Below are 22,443 nucleotides of genomic sequence, written 5' to 3'. Positions count from 1 at the left end.
TCGTCTAGTTTTAGTCAGGACAACCATTTTATATACCGGTATATATTTTTTGTTGGCAGATTATATTGAACCTTTTCGGATATTCGGTTATTTTTGTCTCATCTTCATGAGTTGCCGAAAATGCATACTGATTTAGTCCCAAGTTATTGCTTATTAATTAATGAGAGTTTTAGTCTCGTCTCGTTTTAGTCTGGTGAAAAATGTGTTGACGAAATGATTTTTGTGTATTTATTGTTGAGGAAATGAACACCAGCGGAGACGTATGATATGAATGATATGAACGCGAGTGGAACCAGGTCACGTGTATTGACCGGCAAATGATTAAGAATGCAGCAGATGAGGTGTGGAAGGATTTAGCTGCTAAGCTGGTTATACGACCGATTGCATCTATTAATAAATAAGCTGCCTGATCCGCACGTCCAACTCGGACTCAAGCGTAAGTCGGAATTAATATGTAGTCTGGCAGCAACGATAAGAAGAATAACGACTCAATATTTCTTCTTCATGAATATCTTGTGGTCGTTATTTTTTCAGCATTTGGCAGCTCCGACTTTGTAGCTGTCGGAAGCTTGCCGGCCGGCGGCTCGGATGCTGGAACCGTGCGCGACCACAAGTTGGCCGCCGGCGCTTTAAGGCCGTCGAGTTTCAGGACGCACTCTTGAGAACGTTATCTGCCAGGCGGACCTGGAAGTCCACATCACGCGAGCTGCATTGGATGGCCGCTTCGGAGAGTCCGAAAGTTCGTCCGCACCCGCTCGGGCTCGACGAAGCGCAAGACGACAACGCGCAAGGTCCTTCTCGTCTCTCTGGAGCGGCTGTGCAATTTGGCCCAAAAACTTTTGCGGGTGAACGAGCCCTTTCGAGGACCCGGTCGATCTTCTTCCGCAGTCAATCTGCTAACACAACGTCTTTCTTCTCTTATGAACAAAAAGAAACGCGGGATGATGATGATGATGGTGGTTGCTTTCCAGAAGCAATACCGGAAGAAAGATAACAAACGCTCCTTCACAAGTTCCCAACTGCACGTTTGTTCCACCGGGACACGATAGAAGAAGTCAAAGACTTGTCGAAGAGGCGCCAGTTGACCTCATCTTTTGTGTCATGGTTTTTGTCCGCTTTTGTCTTTGATCACTTCAGTTGTGTTTTCCTTGTCTCTTGTCTCTCGTTTAGTGTAATCATGTACACCTGTGCTCGTCCTCCCACCTGTCCAGGTGTCACTTGTTGTGTAATTAGTTGGTGTGTATTTTTTGTTTCAGTCTTGGTTGGTCCACGTTTTGCCGTTTCCCGTCTTGCCATGCCATTTGAGTTTGCTTGGGTTTAGGACCGACTTTGTTTTCGTTGTTTCCTGTCCACCTTATTTTTGTATCAGAAATGAAAGTGTTTTTGTTTGGACAGTACCTCGGCCTCTGCCTCCCTTGACTTGGGTCTGCAACCCCCCCAGAACGCTGACACTTTTGTACTTTTCACAAATAAGTACCACTTGATTGCCACACCCACCAAAGTGGGGTGAAATTTGTCTCCGAAAAAGAAAACAATTGGCGCTCAACTCTGAACTGATGTTGAGTGTCGAGAAAAACGATTTTGCAAGCTTTGCAAACGCGCAAAGTCAAAGCTGTCAGAGGCTTTCGATATACCCGCAGTGACTTTTTGGACACGCCGGATCAAGTCCTATTACTCAATAAAGACTTGAGCAGATGACACATTTCCAAGTCAACAAACAAATTGTGCCCACCTGAGCGATCGCTCGTCGCATCGGCTCCAGACCAGCAACGGCAGAAGAAGCCCGAGCGGAGACGAAGCCGGGAGTCAGAAACTGAAGCAGTGTTGAGAGCCAACATGTGAAATGATGACGAGTGCCAAGACTTAAGAGGAAGCGTCCAAGCGGATTATTGCGGCCAAGCCACACACACGCACACGCACACGCACACGCCCTCCAAAATGACAAATGGGAAGGAAGCGCATCCGATCGGGTCACGTGACTCAGGTGAGGCATGTCTGCCTCTCCGTTCTGAGACTTTCTCACAAGAGAAAGTTGACAAGATTGGACGGGCGCCAAATCTTTCCGTTGCTTTGTCGGTGGAGCCGGACGGACGGCTGGCGGCGCCGATGACGACGCCGACGAGAGCTGCGTCGATGTCGTGACATGTTCAGACCGGTGAGGAAAGCGAGTCGGACCCTTGGAAGTGAAGCGGATGGAAAGGTGACTGGACAATTCAACTTTTTTTCTGTTCGTCAAGCAACACACGCCACAGCTGCTTGTTTACTTTCAAGATTAGCTTGGAGCAGACGCGTGCGACGTCGTCACACATCCGACATCTCTGCTGAAAGGAGACGGAGCAATCGCTACTCGTTTCCATCTGTGTCAGTGCGCTAAATCCTGCAGGGACCCCAAGGTTGACCCCAAGGTTATTCTAGTTCACTAAAACTAACACACAAAAAAAAAAAAACACATTCAAAAAACAATTTCAACAACAAAATAAAATCAAAACAAAAATGCTTTTTAAAAAATGAAAACTTACTGAAACTACATTTTTTGTTTACAAAACTAAAACTAACTACAATGATAGCAAAAACGTCCGTTTTCATCTTGCTTGAGCTTTTGGGGATGATCTCAAGTACATTTATTTTGATATGAACCGGAATAAGGACTTTTTTTTAATTTTTTTTAATTAGACAGAATACAAATCAACAATTCTCTGACGATTCTTGTCAATACAACAACAAATAAAGGACAAAAATATATATACAATCACTCAAACAATCCAGTTAAATTTTGCATCAAAAATGAAATGACAAATGTTTATAACCCTGAAAATCGCGCCACGCCAAGTCTCCGCCATGATCTGTGTCCACGTCCAGCCCAGTCTACTCCCCTTCCGTCTCGTCCAGTCCTTCCCCGTCATAGTTAATAAAGTTCCTTCCATCATCTTTCCAGTCTGTCTTCCCGCCTGTTTCCTCCGCTTTTGGGTCCACCCATCCCCCGTACGTAACAGTACCTTTGTATGTAAACCAAGTAAAAATAGCTTTGCCTTCAATCTTTATAGCGTGACCAATTTTTTGAAAAATCATTTCTCTCTATTATTCCAAAGCCTGAAACGGAATCAGGACATTTGAAAGTGCGTCACGCAAAAAGTGACGTCATCTGGCAGCAGCCAATAGAAAAGCACCAAAAGATGTTTGTTTTAAATATTGCACACAAGTAATACACGGTTGTAAAAACTAAAACTAATCCTAGAACTATTTATTAAATAACTAAAACTAATAAAGCACCCTAAAAACCAAGTAAAAGTAACTCCATTTAAAACTCAAAACTCAACTCAAACTAACTCAAATGAAAATTCCCAAACTATACTGACCCTGGGTTAGTCTAGTTAGAGGCTCACGTCTTGGACTCTTTGTGGACTCTTAGCGGACTTGGTGAAAAAGAAAAACTTTCCTAATAATGATATATTGCGGTTTTGGTGTTGACCAACAGAAACAGAAGCGGACGAGCTAATAATTAGCCTCAGCAACAGGCAGGAAGTGACCTCACGGCCTCGAGGTCGCGTACAGCTCAGAAGAAAAGTATTTTTACGAGCGTCTTGTTGACACAAGTTGCCGCGGCGTGTTGTCATGGCGACGCAGAGCAGTTGGACGGCCCGATTGGCGTGTGGGCGTGGGACTGGACCGGGTTCGGCTATTTAAGAGCGAGCGAGCGCACGCACGCTTCAGCTCTCCTCCCAGCGAACGCGCGCACGTGTGAAGGTAAGACCAACGCATTTTGGCAGCAAATCAAACTGATTTGATGGATGGGACCTTTCACAGGAAGCTGACAAAAGTCAATCTTAAGACGTCTTGTCTTCTTCATGTGTTAACAAACATTTTCTTCATATGTTGAAACCAGTTGAACTTCTTGACACACGCTTGACTTGACATCTTCTTAACCGACCGAACGAACGTCCCCAAGTCTCAACATGTTCTTCAACATCTTCTTAAGATTATTCAACCTTTGATCACCTTTGTAACGCATTCTTGTGTTCTTTAGATGTTCAGAAGTGCTCAAGTATTTGTAACATGATCCTTAACATGTTTTCACCTGCTCATACTGCATTTCTTGCTGTATTTCTAACGCATTTTCTTGGTATGTTCTTAACGTGCTTCCGCATTTTTCAACAATGCTGTCGTACTACGACCTTCAGGTATTGTTTGACATGCGCTAAAAGTCTTCTTAACCCGTTTGATGTTTTCCGAGCAAGTTGTCGTGTGTTTCAACAACTTCCATGTCGTTAAGGCGTAAAAGTTGTTTTCGTACCGTTGCACTGCCATCACGTTTTTGCTTGTAGAGCTCACATAGTGACAGCTGCACTTAGCAACAACATGCTAAGATGCTAACAGATATTCTATGCGCTAATGGCATCCGTCCGCCGCACGTGTACAAAAAGCGTGGACAAAACCATTTTCTTGGTAAAACTGGAGATGGACATGCGAAAAAGATGAAATTTTTAACCCCCCACAATACCTGACCTCGCTTTACATGTCAAAAGGTTCTTGGTAACACACATTGTTTGTATTTTGCCGGTAATTGAGTGTGTCGAGTCCCAAACGGCCACATGTGAACGCTTTCATGACAACTTTTCCTTGGAATTGGATTCTTCTCTTGCTTGTGTGCGATTGAAAGGAGGCGGCGGTGGGCAAAGGTCAGCGCCTGCCCACTGACAGCGGCGCTTTTATTGCATCTTATCGGCTTTCGCTGCCACGCCCGGCAAACAAACACGCCCAAGTGCAGAGTGCCATCTGCTGCACGCAAACACGTCACGTCCTTCACAACTCCGTCATCACTCCACAAGGATTTATACATGGAGCTACACTAGATCGACCCCCGATCAAGCCTGGGAAAGCGAATTACGAGAATGACTTTTTGTCAGCCGTGCGCTTCCAAATGACAAAAATGCCATTTGAAATGCAAACAAACAATAACCACATGGTGTACTGTGACTGTTTTTCCGGCAAATCAACATCAAATGCAAGAAGACATTTTCACAAGCGGTTCAAAGATTTGAACGTGATCCCAAATCCCCAAACGAATCGTCCGAATCACTCGGCCGCATAACACAGAGCAGTCGTCCCCGCTCACCCTGTCTGCATGACGTTGCACCAGCATACACGCACTTATAAAAAATCCGTGCTTACATGCGCGAATGCTAAGCACTTGCTAACCAAACGTTAGCTGTGTTTCAGTTTTGTGGAGGCGAAAGCCCCCACAATGGTTCCGATAACTTGTTGTCACATTTTTGTAGGAGAGGTACATGCCTCGTATATCCTCGTCTTCTGTCCCTGTCGTTGACTTGGCAGCACTTGCGACCGCACGACACAAAAGTCCTCGCTCAAGTTGTTCTATTCGACATTTTGAACATGTCCGTTCAAGATGTAGTTAGTTGTAGACACGTAATGATTTATAGGCCTTCAGTTTATCTTTAGTATAAACGCTCAGTTTTTCTATACGGTAGATTGAAATGTCCGGCCATTGCACGGTGGGTAGTCCTCGTCTATCCAGTGCGTGAGGGCGTAAGGCTGTCAGTAAATATCGTCCCATCAGTCAGAGTTCACTTTTTAAAGTAACATTCACGGTCGTGGGGAGTCAGTTTACTCACATATGAAGTCAAATGGCCGTTTTCCGCGTCCATTCCGACGTGAACTTTCTGTGAAAATATGCTGACCGGTGTTAGGACCACACGCCACTGAGCGGTTTTTGCCTCCAGCTAAGCCCCGCCCTTTAACTTGCGTCACATTGTTTACAAACTTTGAAGGGGTCTACAGGGCTGGGTATCAATTCAAATTTCCAAAATCAATTCGATTCGATTCAAAAGGGTCCGATTCAATTCGATTAACATTGATTTTTGATTCAGGTAAGGATTTGATGCAGTATCAATTTGACTTTTATATGGAAGACGTTCCCAGAAGTAGCAATGCTGCAAAATAGTAGAAACTTCTTTCTCTTACTTGCTAAATTAGTACAAATATGAATATTTATATTTATCATTGAATCCAATTTAGTTCCATTAATTATGTATCATGTATGTTTTATTGATCATGACCTGATCAAAACCATAAATGATAATTGAAATGAATTACAACCGCAGTGTTATGTCAATAAAGTGGCAAAAACACTCTGGCCAATCATGACATTGACATTCCTGTGGCAGATTTGATATTAAAAGGTTCCAGTGGTTAATAAATAAATCAAAACAAATGGACCTGTATGACAAGAGACACAGCCATAGTACATCGTTATGCATCCACATTTTGTGTTTTGATGTCCAATTCTTACCTTACATCTTTTGGGGGGTATTTGGAACATTAATTTGCCGGGGGGGGGGGAGCCGTATTCAAAAGTATCGATTGATGTTTTTATGAATAGAAATATTGATTTTTCTTTAGTCCCAGCCATAGTTCCCAACTCAGCGACCATTCGTTCCCTACTCCCTCGTCATGATGGTCACGTAACATTATTAACATCTGTTTCCCCCTGGCAGGTCAGAGGTCAGCGAACTCAAGATGGCGATGGTGTCGGAGTTCCTGGGTCAGCTGACGTTGTCGTATGGCACGGTGAGTCTCAGGAAGTAACCAAGCTGAAACCTGCCGGGATTCCTGAGTTGTGAGAAGACATCCTGGATCTGATTTTCAGCCATCCGCACACTTTTTGTACAGGCCAAACACAAAGCGGCATTGTGTTTGGGGGCGGGATATGTAGCTGTGATGAAATCTTGAAGCGGCGCCACCGTGGGAAACAAATTAACTCGGGCAAACGGATGTTGCGATGAATTCTGTTCGGCAGAATTACGCAGCATTTCTTTGCTGAAAGTTGAACAGCGAGAGGCGACTTGTGCATTTTTAGAGGGTAAAGATGTCCGTGCCAGCAAACTCCTCCCCACCATGATGACAAAGACAACATTTTCATTCGTGGCCGCGATTGGTCGAAACAAAAGTTAGGTAGACGCGCACAAGATGCCGTATCGTCCAATCAACTGGAAGCACTGTATGAAGCACAGATCGTCCCGCCTTTCCTGAGCAAATCGCCGTCAAACAGTTCCTGATTGAGATTATGGAGAAGTGAATGAATGATCAATCTGGCGAATGCCGGGTTGAGCTGGAAGTCCTTCTTTGTTAACGTTAGCTTGCTAAGTTTCTTTGGGCCAATCAGATTAATGGTGTGGGGTGTGTCCTCTTCAGGAGGTGGAGCCCATCTTCCCCACTGTGGTCGCCTACCGAGACTTTGACCCCATCAGTGACGCTGCGCGACTGGATGCCGCCATGAGGACCAAAGGTTAGTGTTATCATGTTACGCCATGATGAATGCTAGCATTGTTATTACCATGCTGTTGTTATAATTGCTATTATTATCATCATCATCAGCATCAATATTCAAGTGTTGTCTTGACCTACAAGTTGCCCAATTTACAATACAGCCGTTTCGAGTCACCATACAAGTCGTTGTGTGTGTGTGTGGGGGTGTGTTCTTGTACATACCACATTGTGAGGACCAAAATACTTCTTTATCCAACAGAATGAGGACATTTTTGTGAAGTGAGGACATTTTGGCCGGTCCTCACTTCTCAAGACCTCTTTTTGAAGGTCAAGACTTGGTTTTAGAGTTTAGGTTTGAATTGGGTTATGGTTGGGTTTAGGGTAAGGGTCTAGGAAATGCATTATGTCAATGGATGTCCTCACAAAGACATATGTACAAGGATGGGTGTGTGTGTGTGTGATTCCCTGGCATGTGGGCAAGGAGAGCCACAGCCAACATTTAGTAGGCGGGACAAACAGACACACAAAATGATAACACTCTCAAGAAGCTGCATTGGCCACAACTCGCACCGCTGACATCACTCGATAGGCCACACCCCTTAAAGGCTTACATCCAACACACAGATACTACAGTCATGATCCTTTTTTAAAGCGTTCACATTCTCTTCTTGTATTATGCTTATATTCCGTATGTTGCCGTTTTTCTTGATTTCAAAAGTGTTTTTTTTGTTTGTTTTTGTTTGCAACGAATGAATGCCACTTGAGTTAATTTCAAAGGAGAAAATGAAAACGATGTCAATCGACGCTGACCGTGATCCGCTTGCACGTTCAGGAGTGGACGAGCAAAGCATCATCGACATTCTGACGCGGCGGTCGTACGAACAACGGCGAGAGATCGCCTTCGAGTACGAGCGCCTGGCCAAGAAGGTGAGCCGCCCGTGACATCATCACGGCATGACGAGGGCGTCCCCGCGGCCACGTGACGCGCTCGCTCGCGTGTGTTTCAGGACCTGCAGACGGCCCTGAAGGGGGCGCTGTCGGGATCTTTGGAGGCGCTGATGCTGGGCCTGATGAAGAGCCCCGCCCAGTATGACGCCTTGGAGCTCAAAGCTGCCATGAAGGCGAGTCCGGGGACCACGACGACCGACCGCGACAACCCGGCGGTGACGACCACATCCGGGACAAAGATGACAGTGATAAGCATGAAGACGACACAGACGACCACAACAATTAGCATCACAAAGACGATAATGAAGACAGCCAGTACCAATCAAGATGACTTGCCAACAATGATAATGATTTGACGAAGACAAAAACTGCGACCACAATAACGATGAAGACGACACGAAAGCAACGCCGAAAAACGGCGCGTGTCGGAAAGGTAAATGAGAGCTGTCCATGTTTTTCCCGCTCAGGGTCTCGGAACGGACGAGGAGACACTCATCGAGATAGTCTGCTCCCGAAACAACCGAGAACTGGTCGACATCCAAAAGGTTTACCGAGATCGTGAGTGGCTGAGTTCTCGCTCTTCCCGTTTAGGCATTCAATGTTCTCTCAACTCAAGCTTATTCGTAGAAGACCAACATCGCTGCATACAAAGTGTTGCATAAGGTGTCAAAATGAGTCATACAATAACAAAGCAAGTTAAAACCTAAAACCACTAATTGCACCAGAACAAGCCCGAGTTCAAAGCCATCAAATACAAATGGGTTTTTCAACAAGCAGCCACATAGCAGTGGAAGGACATCCCATATTTTCTTAAGATGGAACCCAAAAGAAAACAGGAGGGTCCCCAAAATTGTACCCTGTGGGACACCACGCAACAGTGGGACAGAGCGGCACTCAATTGGCCTTCTGTCATTGTCCTCGTGTCTGCATCAGAAAAACGGACCTGAGGAAGTTCCATCAGGCTGGTCGAGACCGAACTTGGTCTGGAGACCTCCAACACAGCTGATTCTAATGATCAGCTCATCAGCAAGCTCTGCATGAGCCTGATAACGATCCTGATCATTGAATCAGCTGTATTGGATGAGGGAAACCTCGAAAACATGCAGGACTCCGGCACTCCAGGACCAGACTTGGACGCCTGTGCCCTAAAGTCTCGCTCGGTCTTGTCTGGGTGACTTGTTAGTCCGGGATAGAGCAAAAGACTGGAGAATTGGCCCTAAATGTACCCCAAAACCTCTTTGTCCGTTTGTCCTCAGTGTTTAAGAAAGATCTGGAGAAAGACGTGGCAGGAGACACGTCAGGAGATTTTGCCAACCTGTTGCTGGCTCTCGTTCAGGTTGGGCACAAATTGATGTCGACCGCGTCGCTGAGTGAATGCCCGACTAACGACTGGCTTCTTGCCTTCAGACCAAACGAGACGAACCTTCCAACGTCGTCGACTACGAGAAGATTGACAACGATGCCAAGGTTGGGTTTGTCCAGCTCAGTCAAGCGATCAATCCGGCCGTGAGTCATTGAGCTGTGGCCCCGCCCCCCTTTGTGCCATCAGAGCCTGTACGATGCCGGCGTGAATCGCAAAGGAACCGACGTGGCCGTGTGGATCTCCATTCTGACGCAGAGGAGCGTCGCCCACCTGCAGAGAGGTGAACGCGCCGGGTTACATCGATTCCGTCGTCACGTCTCGTCTCGTCGCGTCGCGTCACGTCGTGCGTTTGTTTGTGCGCCTGCGCTAGTGTTTGAGCGCTACAAGAGCTACAGTCCGTACGACCTGAAGGAAAGCATCCGCAAGGAAGTCAAAGGAGACTTGGAAAAATCTTTCCTGACTCTGGGTACGTTGTCTGCTGCCTCCTCCTGGATCACATGACGCCACTCGGCATTGATGAGTCATCGAGTGTGTCGCCCGCAGTGGAGTGTTTGGAGAACAAGCAGACGTACTTCGCCGACAGACTCAACGAGGCTATGAAGGTAACGTCAGGGTGCTGCGTGACTACCGTCTGACCTGCAAGTGACCTCGGTCTGACCTCTGTGCAACTTTCAGGGCAAAAGCGCCAAGGACAAGGTTGTGACTCGCATCCTGGTGTCTCGATGCCAAGTGGACTTGATGAAGATCAGAAGAGAGTTCAAGAAACGACACGGGCGCTCTCTCTATCGTGCCATCAGCGTGAGAACCGTTCCAGCAGAAAAACATCATAACAATAATACTTTGATCAATCCCCATTTATAGGTTGCAGATGCACTCGCAATTGGTTTTCAGGCGCAAGCTAGACGGCTGACGTCTAACATGATTGTGCTCAACTCATGACTCGACACTCTGCGACCGATTCGCCCACAAATGCGGCCAACTGTACCTTACTGTGCGTTGCTGAAATATGAATCCAGTCGCACGGCGCCAGTACATGTATTAATGAGTGGCTTTGACGGCGAACCGTATGCATCAAGCGCCACGGTTTGGGTGGTACATCCGCGCAACGTGCTGCGGAGGCCAACTTGAAATTAAAAGCCCTCCAAGTCATACATGGACGTCGATTCGTCAATGGCCTTGTTACTTGACCCACGGAAGCGCGTGACATCTTCCGGCTCAAGGCGGCTAGGCTTGACTAGTCCTCAAGTGACTGTCCACTTCCAACATCAACACGCCGCCGCCTCCAAATGATATTTAATTGCTACTTAAAGACGCTAAGAAAGTTAATGAGTCTGTCATTGTATGATAAGCACAACAACCGCGTTCGGCGAGCCGCATTCCAATATATTTCACACTCAGACAGAAAAAAAAAAAAAAGACCATTAATAATTGCAAATATGTACCTCAACAATATGGCCTTTCTATTAATAAATAAAAGCTGGCATACATTAAGAAGAATGATGGGTGTGAAATCAGCTTTTTCTTTATTTTATTTTTTTTTATTACAATCAACGGTCCATAAAGTCACGTCTGTTTACAATGCCGAATCATCTACTCGGTTAGGCTTCCATCCTCCATTCTAGTTTTTCACTTTCTTTTAAAGTAAGCGAATATAAAATGTTGAGTCACTGTCAATCTTTACGTCATCTGAAAGTACGCTATGCAAATTGAGACAACTTGACTTGAGCAAGTACAATCATGCTGTCATTTCCCTCAAAAAGGGTGCGACCGGGAATGGGTTGGTAGCAATTGTTGGACAAAAATCACGTGGTCAAATTTGAGCTCCGCCACAGGCCATCGAAGACACATCTCTGTCCAGTTGGAAGGCTCACCGTGCTTGGTGGAAAATTGGAGACCGACTGAACAATTCTCGGTTGGTTGGTTCTCGGTTCTAACCTATCCCCTGAACATTGTAAATGTCAGTCGGCGCTTGTGACGGCGTTCTCGTCTCGCTGGCTTCCAGCAGTTCTCCCGTGACACCTCGCGGTCCAAAATGGCAGCAAGGTGGCAAAGGTGTCGGGGGAGCCCGAGTGTCAAGTTGGAGACAGACAGGTGGAAGTTGAGAGATTGTGGGCTGATGCTTTTGTTGCACTTGACTTGAAGAAACGGTCTTCATCCTCCTCCTCTTCCTCAGTCGTCACAGTGCTTGTCGTTTCCTTTCAGGAGCACACCAAAGGCGACTACCAGAAGGCTTTGCTCAGCTTGTGTGGAGGAGATGACTGAAAGGTGCCTGTCAGATGACATCAGGACACACACAAGCCTCAAGTGCTTCCTGAGCTGCACGTGTCAATCACATATTAAAAAGTGCAACAAAATCCAACTGTCTCGTCTCCTGTTTGTCGCTTGCGTCGCAAGACCACCAGAAATGTCCACAAAAGACAGTTGGCTCACTTTATCGGTTGTCCTCTTTTTGCCATCCAAACATCACCGCAAAGGATCGGAAATGCAAACAAGCAACCAGTTGTTGGAGGTATTGATTAGGGTAGTAAGGAGGGGAGGGGGTACGACGAGATAAGCTTTGTCTTCCTTCTCCAACCTAAAACTTTGTACCAGTCTTTTTGTTGACTTTGGTTGAGATAAAGAAAGATCTGAGCCAATCAGAGCAACAAAATGTGCTTTCAGCCCAGACGTGCAGTTTTTGTTTGAGAGGATTTGCATCAGAAGGTGAGAAGTTGGCGTGCGATAACACTTTGCCTTACTTTCACATTGACGCCACCTTCAAATAATCACCTATGTCACTTTTTTCAGGAAACACCAAAAAGTTGAGGATGGGGTCCGGGTTTGCCGCCCTGACATTTCACATTTTTCATGTGCAGTTTGTAAGTCAAATAATTCCACTCGATGGCGGCACACGATTTTGTTTGACATGGCGTCAATTTGAAAGAAGAAGAAAAAACAGGAAGTATTTCAAGGCCAGGCTAGTTTTTGGAGAAGGTTGTCGAATGTCAAATCTTGATTTGATGGAGTACGTCGTCGTTTATTGTCAGATGATAAGTTAAGCTCTCCCGCGCATTCGCAAAGGAACGACTCCCTCCAGCTAAACGTCCCGTCTGTTTTGTTGTGGTTTTGGGTCCGCCTGTTCTTGTGTTCCTCGTATTTCGTTCCTTGCTTGCATGTGTTTGGTCTTTGTTGGATCATTTGCGTCTGTTCCTCCGTTGTCACGTCCCCATTTCACTTCTTTCGCTTTAAGTTTCTTTGGTGGCGATTCCAACGTTTTTCGGAAATGAAATGGAATTTTTGGGAGTACACCTGCCTTGCTTCCCTGCACTTGCGTCTTCATCGCGTCGGGCCACATTCCCGGCACGACCCGACACTTGTCGTAACGAGCTCGTCTTGCCTGCTTGACGCCATTTAGGAACATGCGAACGAGGGCTGCCGTTAATGGCCGCCGCAGGGGCGCGCCGCGCCGCCGCTACCTTTCATGTCGCGATGCGCTCGCCGACGCGTGGCTCATCCCGGCGGTGGCGGCGCGGCGCCGTGCCTCGCGCTTGCTTGTTTATGCTCACATTAGCATAAACGTTTGTTGTGCGCGCTAACCAGAAGCACCGAGTAAGACGAGACAAACAAATTTGTCGTGTTTGTCTTTTCATCCCGCCGGCACGATGCTGCCACGTTTTGCTCATCAAACACACGTTGACAACTTTTGTCTTCCCAAAACACAAAACTTTGACGCAGCGTTCACATTTACATGATTCGCTTTCCTGCACGCAAAGGCACCGCCGCCTGCGATGGAGCGTTGAATCACACGCACACGCACACGTTGCCATGCGTAAGACGCTAATGAGAGAGCAATTGTTGTTGTTGAGTGGAAGTTGTGGGAGGCCAGACATGGAAATTCTCTCTGATTCCAACTTGAACGTGATGGAAGCCCAGAATAGCAGTTGGGGAAAACAAAACCATAGACCAGACCAGGTGACGGTGCACCCGAACATCAAAACCGCGCCCACGTGGCTCATGTCCGTTTCAACGATGAGTTCCGGCGGGGCGTCACGTCAACACAAGCTCACGGGCCGGGTCGGAGTGCGAGCGTTCCCGTTGGGAAAACGACCAACTGGAGGGAGGAAGACATCGGCCCGAGTCCCGCGCCCATTTGCTCTTCATCTTCATCACGTCTTCGTCTTCATCACGTCTTCGTCTTCATCATGTCTTTGCTCTTGATGGCCGACGAGCGCGGCCGTCACGCCCACTTGACTTTTAGGACGGCGTCCTCGCTAACACCAATCACGGACTCGTGCTAATGTTCTCACGCGCACACACACACACAATAGTAAGAATACACACATTAAACACACGCACACACATTGAGCATCAAAGTGCTGACGGGCAGCTTAACGAAGCTGCTGACAGCCAATTGACTTTGCGGACTAATGAACGACTCGCTCGTCCCTCATCAACACAACAAACAGGAAGTCTGCAAGGTCACATGCGAGGCGGGGGAGGGGCGGGGCTCAACGTTGAAAAGGGGCCACATGGCCTTCTTGTCCAAACAATCTCAAAATACAACAACTTGTGGCCATCTAAGAGCAATTTGTAGCAAACGGAGGCGGCGCCAAAGACAATCAACGACAAGATGGCCGATTCTCTCCAAATCCTTTCCTACTCGCATCCTACTGATGTTTGACAAATATTCCAATCAACGGTTATTATTTGACTTGGACTTGATTTTCCGATTGTGATGCGCAGCTGAGCACAATTCATTCTTTGTTGTGGCCAAACGTGGCTCACAAATTCAATCAGCTGATGGCACTCGCAGAGAGCGTGACGGAAGTTTGTCCCGCCAGCCCAAGATGAAGAAAGAAACAAAGAAAACGCCTCCTCTTTTTTCCCTGGAAAACGTGGCGGCATCTACGGTAAACGGTGTGAAGGTTTGGCTTTGTGTATTGAAAAAAAATACAAAACCATGACGGTCAAGTCTGGAATTGAAGCAAACTAACTGTGACTGGGGTGTATTGCTGCACCCGGAATACACAGACGGACGGACGGACGGACAGAGTTTAAAATAAAAACTCAGCTTCCAGCAATCTATGGCAAAAGCACCGAATGAAAAACGATTATTTTTGTCCCTTTCATGGATTGTTCCATGCCTGACCGATTGCACTGAAGTGTGGGCGTGTGCCTGCAAAGCGACACCAATTCCATCTTTCTTTGACAGAAAAGTACTATTTGTGTCGTTTGCGGATACAGAGACCACTCATCCATTTTTTATACAACTCAAAATTTTCAAATGGGGCGGCACGGTAGCCGAGTGGTTAGCACATCCGCCTCCCAGTTCTGAGGACTCGGGTTCAAGTCCTGGCTCCGGCCTTCCTGGGTGGAGTTTGCATGTTCTCCCCGTGCCCGCCTGGGTCTTCTCCGGGTACTCCGGTCTCCTCCCACATTCCAAAGACATGCATGGCAGGTTCATTGGGGATCCGAATTGTCCCGTCGGTGTGCTTGTGAGTGTGGATGGTTGTTCGTCTCTGTGTGCCCTGCGATTGGCTGACCAGTCCAGGGTGTCCCCCGCCTACTGGCCAGAGCCAGCTGAGATAGGCGCCAGCACCCCCATCAACCCTTGTGAGGAATAAGCGGTCAAGAAAATGGATGGATGGAAAACTTTAAAATGTAATATAGAGGAAGAGAACATGTTTTTTTCCAAAACAAAAGTCGGATTTATTTCAACTCACGGTGTCGACTTATGGAACAATGTGGACTGTAAAACAAAACCATCTCAGTCCATTTGTATTTTTAAGAACTTGACAAAAGGTCAATTACTGTAAAAATACATATAGCACAAGGACATGCTGCTGAATTATTTGATAGGATTGTTTTATTCAAAGCGTCATTTATTCGGTGCCGATTATTATTTTTGTTGTTATTGTTGATCAGGTAACATAAGTTTGACTTCTTTCTGTCCCTTTTCATTTCTCTTTTTTTTTTTTAAAGGAATGAAATGAATTGAATTGTGAAATTTGCATACAAAAATGAAGAGAAATTCACATTTGGCGCATTTCCATTGCTTTATTTCAATGAAAAAAAAAAAGAGATGATTTGAAGAAATGATTGAAGCTATTATTTTGAACAAGATCATCAAACTCATGCACAACTGTTGTTCTGATGACATGCGATTTCGTTGTTGACAAGTAACGATTATTAGCGCTTTCACAAATCTTTGGATTGTAAATATTTCCATCTCCATTTAAGTGACGAGCAAACAAACATTTGAAAGTCACGTTTGCAAGGGAAGAGCACAAAATCTCATGCAACACTTTTTGTACAAAACATTTTTTGGAGGCCATCAGTGCCGTTGGCACAAAAAGGTCAGCTGCCAAAGTTGCCGCTGGTTCCGCCGTCATTTAGCGGGCGTCCACGGGGAAGGGCGCCGCGCTCCCGAGGAAAGGCGCCAAGGGGGCGCGCAGGCCCGCCGGGAGCAAGGCGGGCGTGGCTTTGACGGGCACCGGGACAGCGGGAAGCGCGTGGCCGCCGCCGAGCCCGCCGCCGAGCACGCCGCGGGCAAACGGCATCACGGGCGGAAGGCCAAAGTCTCCGGCGGCCGCCAGCGCCCAGTCGGACGGCCGCGCCGCGTACAAGCAGTCCTGGCGCCGCCGGACGCCGGGCGCCTCGCCCATGAGGCTCTCGATGGCAAAGGGGTGCCTGAAGGGCGGCGGAGGCGGCCGGGGGTGAAGGTGCGGGTGAGGCGGGCGCCCCCGAGCCGGGGGCTGCGTCGCCTTGAACCTCTTGCGGCGCCGGAGGAAACTCCCGTTGCGGAACATGTCCCCGCAGAGAGGGTGCAGGGCCCACATGCCGCCCTTGCCCGGCCTCTCGGGCCCGCGCGGGATCTTGACGAAGCAGTCGTTGAAGGACAGGTTGTGGCGCAGGGAGTTCTGCCAGCGCCGCGTGTTGTGGCGGTAGAAGGGGAAGTTGTCGGAGATGAAGCGGTAGATGGCGCTCAGCGGGAGCATCTTGTCCGGGCTGCTCTGGATGGCCATGGCCGTCAGGCTGATGTACGAGTACGGCGGCTTGTGCGAGCCGTACGCGCTCCGCGATGGTCGGGGCATGACGCCCGCCCGCCCGCCCGCCCGCCCGCCGCTGGGAATGACTCGGGAATCCGACGGACGGGTGCCAACGGAGTGGCGAGGTTGACGCGCGTGCGGGCTGTCAAAGTTGGGGAGGCGTGGCAGCGGTGGCAGGAGGGAGGGAGGGAGGGCGGCTCATTGGATGCTTTTTCTTTGTCACCGCCCTGCGGGGAGGCGGCAGAGCGAGGTAAAAAGAAGTCCAAGAAGAAAAGCCTTGCGTCTCGCTTGGCTCCCGCTCACTCGATTGGCTGACACTCGCACTTCCACGCCGGCTCCTGCCTGGCCATGACGAGTCTGCGGGTTCCTCTCCAGGTAGTCCAAAAGCATTCGCAGATCAGAATGACCACCAGACGTTTGTTGCAAAACTCTTTCGCACGTCATCTGATTCTTCTGGTTTCACACGGTCTTGCTCTTGCTCTGGTTCTTGGCACTCTGGCCTTCATCTTGTCATCTTTTGATTTGACGTTCAGTTCTTGAGGCAATTTTGGTCTTTTTTTCCTTGCTGACAGTTTTGTCGTCGGACAGCTGCGACGGAGGCTGAAGTGACAGTCCAAACTGTCAGCAAAGATTTTTCTCTTTACTGGAAAAAAACAAGAAATAGAAAGTTGTTGGCTCTTGTGTCCGGCTGAGTTGCAGCTTGCTGTTCAGGCTTCTTCACTATCCAATCTTGAGCCTGACTTACTTGTTTGGATTCCTGCCATCTTTTGTCTGGAAAACCAACGTTTCCGAAACACGTTTTTGAGCCTCAATTCTCCAGCCAAGGAGACGGATTCATTTATTTATTTATTTTCCCAGACTTTGCAACCATGTCAGAGGAATGACGTCCTTTTCCGTATTAAATGCAAGTCCAAATGCAAGCGAGACCCTGCAAAAGTATTTCAGCTAAAAGCGATTGTTTCTGACCAGGTCAGGAAGGACTCCGAAGGCACCCACGGCTCAGCAGAAGCACTTGGGAAAGGTTGGGGAATCCAACAGGTCCGGAAAGTCAAAACCATGCCACCTTTTTTTGGCTTTCGACGTACGCGCTTCCAACTCACCTGGCAGGTAAGCCAGCTCGTCTCCACCTGTTGAGTAGAAGCACCTGTGGGCAAAGGTGTTTGTGGCTTTTGACTTTGTGGACCCGGATTCTTCTTGGGACGAGCTTTACACACGCTCACCTGTGGAAAGGTGGACGATGGGCCTCATCAAGAAAAGTTTGCTGAAAAACTTTTCTCATGAGCCATGAAAAGTGACTTGAAAGTCATTTCAAATCTTGGTTGCGACGCGCGTGCGTTAATCCCTTGGGAGGCTTCGGCCGCACGTTTCTTTGTTTGTTTCTTGTTGCTGCTGGATTTGCAGTCGCTAATGATGACAACGAAGGCTGATGATGATGATGATGATGATGATGATGAAGGAGAAGATTAGGTTTATGATGATGATGATGATGAGGAAGGCAACGATGTAGTCATCAACTTTTGCTTCCATCCGGCTCAAATGTGGCAGCAGCCGACATCAAAACGATTAATCGACTCCCATGTGGACACAGACGATTCCTTGTCTTCACATTCGCTATATGAGAGAAAATCGTTTGGGATCGTTCACGACACGTACTTTGGATTTGATTTTTTTAAAGGCAGTGAGTTTCAATTCATTAAAATAAATGTTATATTAGAACTAATGTTTTCATACAGTTGTTCATAGTTTTGAGAACGGTTATTACAGTTTTGAATTTTTGGATTTTAGTTTTGATTTTGTTTTGAGTATTTATTAAATTTAGTTACTTTTAATGAGTTTTTAGGGTTATTCTGTTAGTTTTTATTCATTTTAGTTATTTAATAAATGCTTTGTTCTACTTTAGTTTTAGTTGGTTTCAGTGTTAGTTTTAGTTAAAAAAAAATGCATTACTTGTGTGCAATATTTAAAAAAACAGCTTAGGAGCGACATCATCTTTTGGTGCTTTTCTATTGGCTGCTGCTCGATGACGTCACTTCTGTGTGACACACTTTCAAACGTCCTTTTTCCGGTTACGATCAAAATAAATCGACTTAAGATCACATTGAAAATCATCTCCAAAGGCTCATGCATTCAATTCTTTACCAAAGGCTAAAATGAAGGACATTTTTGCTATCATTATAGTTTTAGTTTTTTAAAAACCTAAAATATTGTTTCAGTTTGTTTTCATTTTTTTAAAAGAATTTTCCTTTTTATTTCATTTCATTAACAACATTTTTTGAATTTTATTTTTTTCGTTAGTTTTAGCGAACTAAAATAACCTTGGTTTTGAGTTTTTTGGGGTTTTTTTTTTTGGAGCATTTGTGAAGTGCGTGATGAAAAAAAGGTGACGACGCCTCAGACAGACAGACAGACAGACAGACAGACAGACAGACAGAAGGCTCGTCGGTGGAAAAGTCCTTTTGGAAAGCGACGCGCCTCAGGTTTTTTTTTCCCCAATGAAATAAAGTTTGTGGAACATTCCTGAGCAATCGAGAGCAAAATGTGGCTTTTCCAATTGGCCGCCTGCTGGCTTACCTTGTGCCAGTTCAAGGCTTGCAAGTGCCCAGTTCCTCTGCCAAGTGCGCAAATGGGAATAAATGAAGAGGACGCTAATGGCGGGCGGCTAATTAGCATAACGACCTCCTGGAAGTCGAGTGGAAGTGATGCTTTCATTTGCGCATCGCCGACTCGCCCAACGATCCCATCCCATGTGATTGACAACTGGGAGAGGCTCCGCCCCCGAGGGACGGCCTGCCAAGCGCGCCACGATGCCACGCACACACGCCCGTCCGTCCGTCCGTCCGTCCGTCCGTCCTCGGCTGCTTTGCGGGTCGCTCGCTCCCTGCCGCCGTCCTCAGCCCAAGCGTCCTGCTCCAACATGTCCTGTTCGTTCGTCACCTTTCACCTTTCCCACGTCCCGCCCCTCACCACTAAGGGCGGGGCACCTCTGGGTAGCCCACCGTAGCAGACGATATGCGATACACGGCTCACGATATGACGATACCGCGATTATCGATACAATGCAAGATCCACGATCATCTACGATGAAACTAATCATAAAATAAGAAGAATAATATAATAAATAAATAATTAAATACATAATATTAATAAATAATAAATAAATAATAGTACAAAATAGTCATTCATAATTATAATAATAAAAATAAGAAATAAATGTAATAAAAATCAATAATATAGTACATATGTAAATAAAAAAATAGAATAAAAAAATATTATTAATATTATTATTATTATTATTCAAAACTAAGCTGATGAGTCTTCTTTGCCTGAAGACTTTTGTCCATTTCCGCGACACTCTTATGAAACGCTCCCCCTAGTGGCCCGCCAAGTCATTGCTCAATAAGTCATGAATAATGGAGCCATTCTAGTGGCTGTATCTGAACTACAAATATCGTGATACTTGCGTAGACGTATTGATAACCTATCGGGAGACAAATTATCACGATTTATCGCAATATCGACATATCGTCACACTCCTATTTTTTTGCCACTGCTGGCGTCGCCTTCGCACAGCTGTGGCAAGTTTAGCATAAAAAAACAAACAAGTGTCCAAAAGTATTTCCCAGTGGCCGTTCATGCTTGAAAAGAGCAAAAAGTCAAGAAAATTGTGTGCAGTAGACATGCAAAGTTGTCAGTGTGGCAGAAGGTTAACAAACAAAGACGAAGAAGGCGCGCGTGTGCGTGTATGCTCGTGCGTGTGCGCGTGTTGCCGGCACGGCATCATTTGCAAAAGTTAATTTTGCGGCTAATGACGGCGCAGATGAAGGAAGACGCTCGGCTCGCTCACGGCTCCGCTCTTTAATTGAGCTGCAGAAACGCCGCATCAGGAGGACGAGCGGCCCGGCGCCATAAATCCGCCCGCCGTTAATTGCGTGGCGGCGCACGTGCGACCGACCGACCGACCGCCATCTTAAATGTCCGCCCACACCGACGTGAGCTCAGCGGCCAGCCGTCCGTCTGTCCGTCCGTCCGTCTACAAACAAAGACAATGAAGGCTTTGTTGTGCTGCACCCAATCGGGCTCCTTCACATTTGGGACAAACAAAGCGCACGCATGCTTTCGTTCTGCCGCATAATTCAAAAGATGTCGCCCGCCGTAGTTAGCTGCCGGCGTCCACATGCAAAAAAAACGGACGGCAAGTTTACCCGCATCAGAAGCCGAGCATTTTTTTATTATTTATATATGGAAATAAAAGAAGCTGACCATTTTCCATTCTTTGCTGACGTCACATCAAGACATGAATGGAGAATCCATTCTCACCATTAAACTCCAGGTGCACTTAGTGCTCCGAAATGGATTGACAATATTGAAAATGAATGCCAATTTGGTTTTCCTTCAATACCGTATCCCACTGAGAGGTGAACGTCGTCGAACGTAGCCAGTGTTGAATTTGCTAAGAGGTTGTTGCCTCTGTCATGATGCAACATTTGAGCCAAACTAGCCAAAGTGGCTCAGTCCTATTTTTGGATCACAATTTGGTTATTTCAACAACAAGGGATGAAAATGATGATTTTCCCTTTCCTGTCCTCTTTTGGGAGGTCAGACAGACCACTTTTTTATGTCCTGTCCCGGCGTCCAAGGCTTTTATGAATTCACACAAATGTCCAGTTGACATTGTGCTACTAATAGGAGGTGAACTCCACCATGTTACCGCGACTGGTACTCTGATCTCGAGGTCGGGTTGAGTGTCCCTATTATTTATTTATTTTTTAAGGCATACACGTCTTTTGCTTTTGTAACTTTTATTAAGTTTTGAATTGTAAGTAAAATGTATTTTTCCGCAAAAAAACGGCGCATGGACCACAACTGGCACTTTAGTATGTAGCTAACTACATGTATAAGTTTGTTGTGCCTTCCCTGAGCAGACTTGTGTTCAGTTTAGGCAGAAGATTCCCTCACAGAGTCCAATGTTGCTGTTTTCAAGCCGTTCATGACACTCCAGTTGAGGTTAATTGTCAAACTAAAGACACAAAACCAACGCGAATGACATACAGTACACACTTCGGTTAAATGCAAATCTACTTTTGTTTGGCTTGTTTCCCCAACGTAGCTAGCTCAAGGCTAATACGCAATGAAAAACGCCATTTACTCGCTAATGCTAATTAGCGCGCTACTCGCGGCACTTTCATCACACAAAATTCATACAAAATGTATGAATGTATACAGAGAAGTAGCTGGGCGTTACTCACAGGCATATGCTCTTCGTACTTGGTAAAATAAAACAGAAACAAACAACTTGTATTGAGGAGAACTTGATCGTCACTTGTTTTTCCTTCTACTCTTTAGTGTGGCCTACTACTCACTGATCTGAATATATGACCGGATAGCCGCAAGACTTTTGAGGTGGCGAGGCCGCCATATTGCACCTCCCAAGAAACGTTTGTCAGCATACGTTAGCCTACTGGACGTTTACAGTATTCAAATTTGAGAAGATTTGACAGTACTTAGTAGAAACAACACGATTTATCATGTTTTAATTTGTTCAACATAAGAATTCAGACATTTTACAACTTGCCTTAAATACATGTATAAATTATATGCTTCATGATTTTTACAGGAGGAAACGTGTACATTTTTAATGAAAGAATTCTAACTGTAATTCAACAAAAGATGCATCTGCCAATTCTAATATTGGGGTCTAAGGAACTAAGCGATAAAAGAAAAAAGGGGGTCTTCAAAGCAGCACATACTGTCCACTTGTTCATTTTTTTTTTTTTAACTTGTTCTATAATAGTGAGCACCCCGCCACAAACCCCCACCCCG

General features: G+C 46.3%; 3 protein-coding genes across 12 annotated transcripts in view; 1 reads left to right on the top strand and 2 right to left on the bottom strand.

The window, feature by feature from the left end:
- LOC144018213 (cyclic nucleotide-gated channel beta-3-like) overlaps positions 1-22,011 on the bottom strand; it is a 35,343-nt gene extending 13,332 nt beyond the window's left edge. For 7 of the 8 annotated variants that reach the window (XR_013283366.1, XM_077520452.1, XM_077520453.1 and 4 more), the window contains exon 1: positions 1,733-2,000. Coding sequence is in view for 6 of the 8 variants with exons in the window: in XM_077520452.1 (XP_077376578.1) it covers positions 1,733-1,838 (106 nt within the window). In the remaining 2 variants the exon portion in view is untranslated. Of the gene's footprint in view, positions 1-1,732; positions 2,001-21,869 lie in introns of those variants that run through there. The other variant, XM_077520456.1, reaches the window with a different exon arrangement.
- Positions 458-11,949, top strand: anxa2b (annexin A2b). 3 transcript variants are annotated; one of them, XM_077520466.1, is made up of 13 exons: positions 460-2,200; positions 6,513-6,585; positions 7,210-7,303; positions 8,117-8,211; positions 8,292-8,405; positions 8,700-8,790; positions 9,489-9,568; positions 9,640-9,699; positions 9,782-9,875; positions 9,966-10,061; positions 10,139-10,197; positions 10,271-10,393; positions 11,798-11,949. In XM_077520466.1, the coding sequence occupies exons 1-13, from the start codon at positions 2,193-2,195 to the stop codon at positions 11,855-11,857; spliced, it is 1,047 nt and encodes a 348-aa protein (XP_077376592.1). In that variant the 5' UTR covers positions 460-2,192; the 3' UTR covers positions 11,858-11,949. The 3 variants fall into 3 exon arrangements, with proteins under 3 accessions (XP_077376591.1, XP_077376592.1, XP_077376594.1); XM_077520465.1 differs by lacking the exon at positions 11,798-11,949 and having other exon boundaries at positions 458-2,200; positions 10,271-11,781; XM_077520468.1 differs by lacking the exons at positions 460-2,200; positions 11,798-11,949 and adding an exon at positions 3,571-3,744 and having other exon boundaries at positions 10,271-11,781.
- On the bottom strand, positions 2,597-20,689 carry LOC144018217 (forkhead box protein B1-like). Its single transcript, XM_077520469.1, has 2 exons — positions 17,724-20,689; positions 2,597-17,634 (listed from the first exon to the last, which is right to left on the bottom strand). Exon 2 carries the CDS (start codon positions 16,666-16,668, stop codon positions 15,967-15,969), a length of 702 nt encoding a protein of 233 aa, XP_077376595.1. The 5' UTR covers positions 16,669-17,634; positions 17,724-20,689; the 3' UTR covers positions 2,597-15,966.
- Positions 22,012-22,443: the final 432 nt, after the last annotated feature.

This window comes from Festucalex cinctus, chromosome 4 (genome assembly GCF_051991245.1).
Source record: "Festucalex cinctus isolate MCC-2025b chromosome 4, RoL_Fcin_1.0, whole genome shotgun sequence".
NCBI classification, from domain to species: Eukaryota; Metazoa; Chordata; class Actinopteri; order Syngnathiformes; family Syngnathidae; genus Festucalex; species Festucalex cinctus.
Note: the sequence above shows the minus strand (reverse complement) of the source record. Positions and strands in the feature narration are given on the sequence as shown.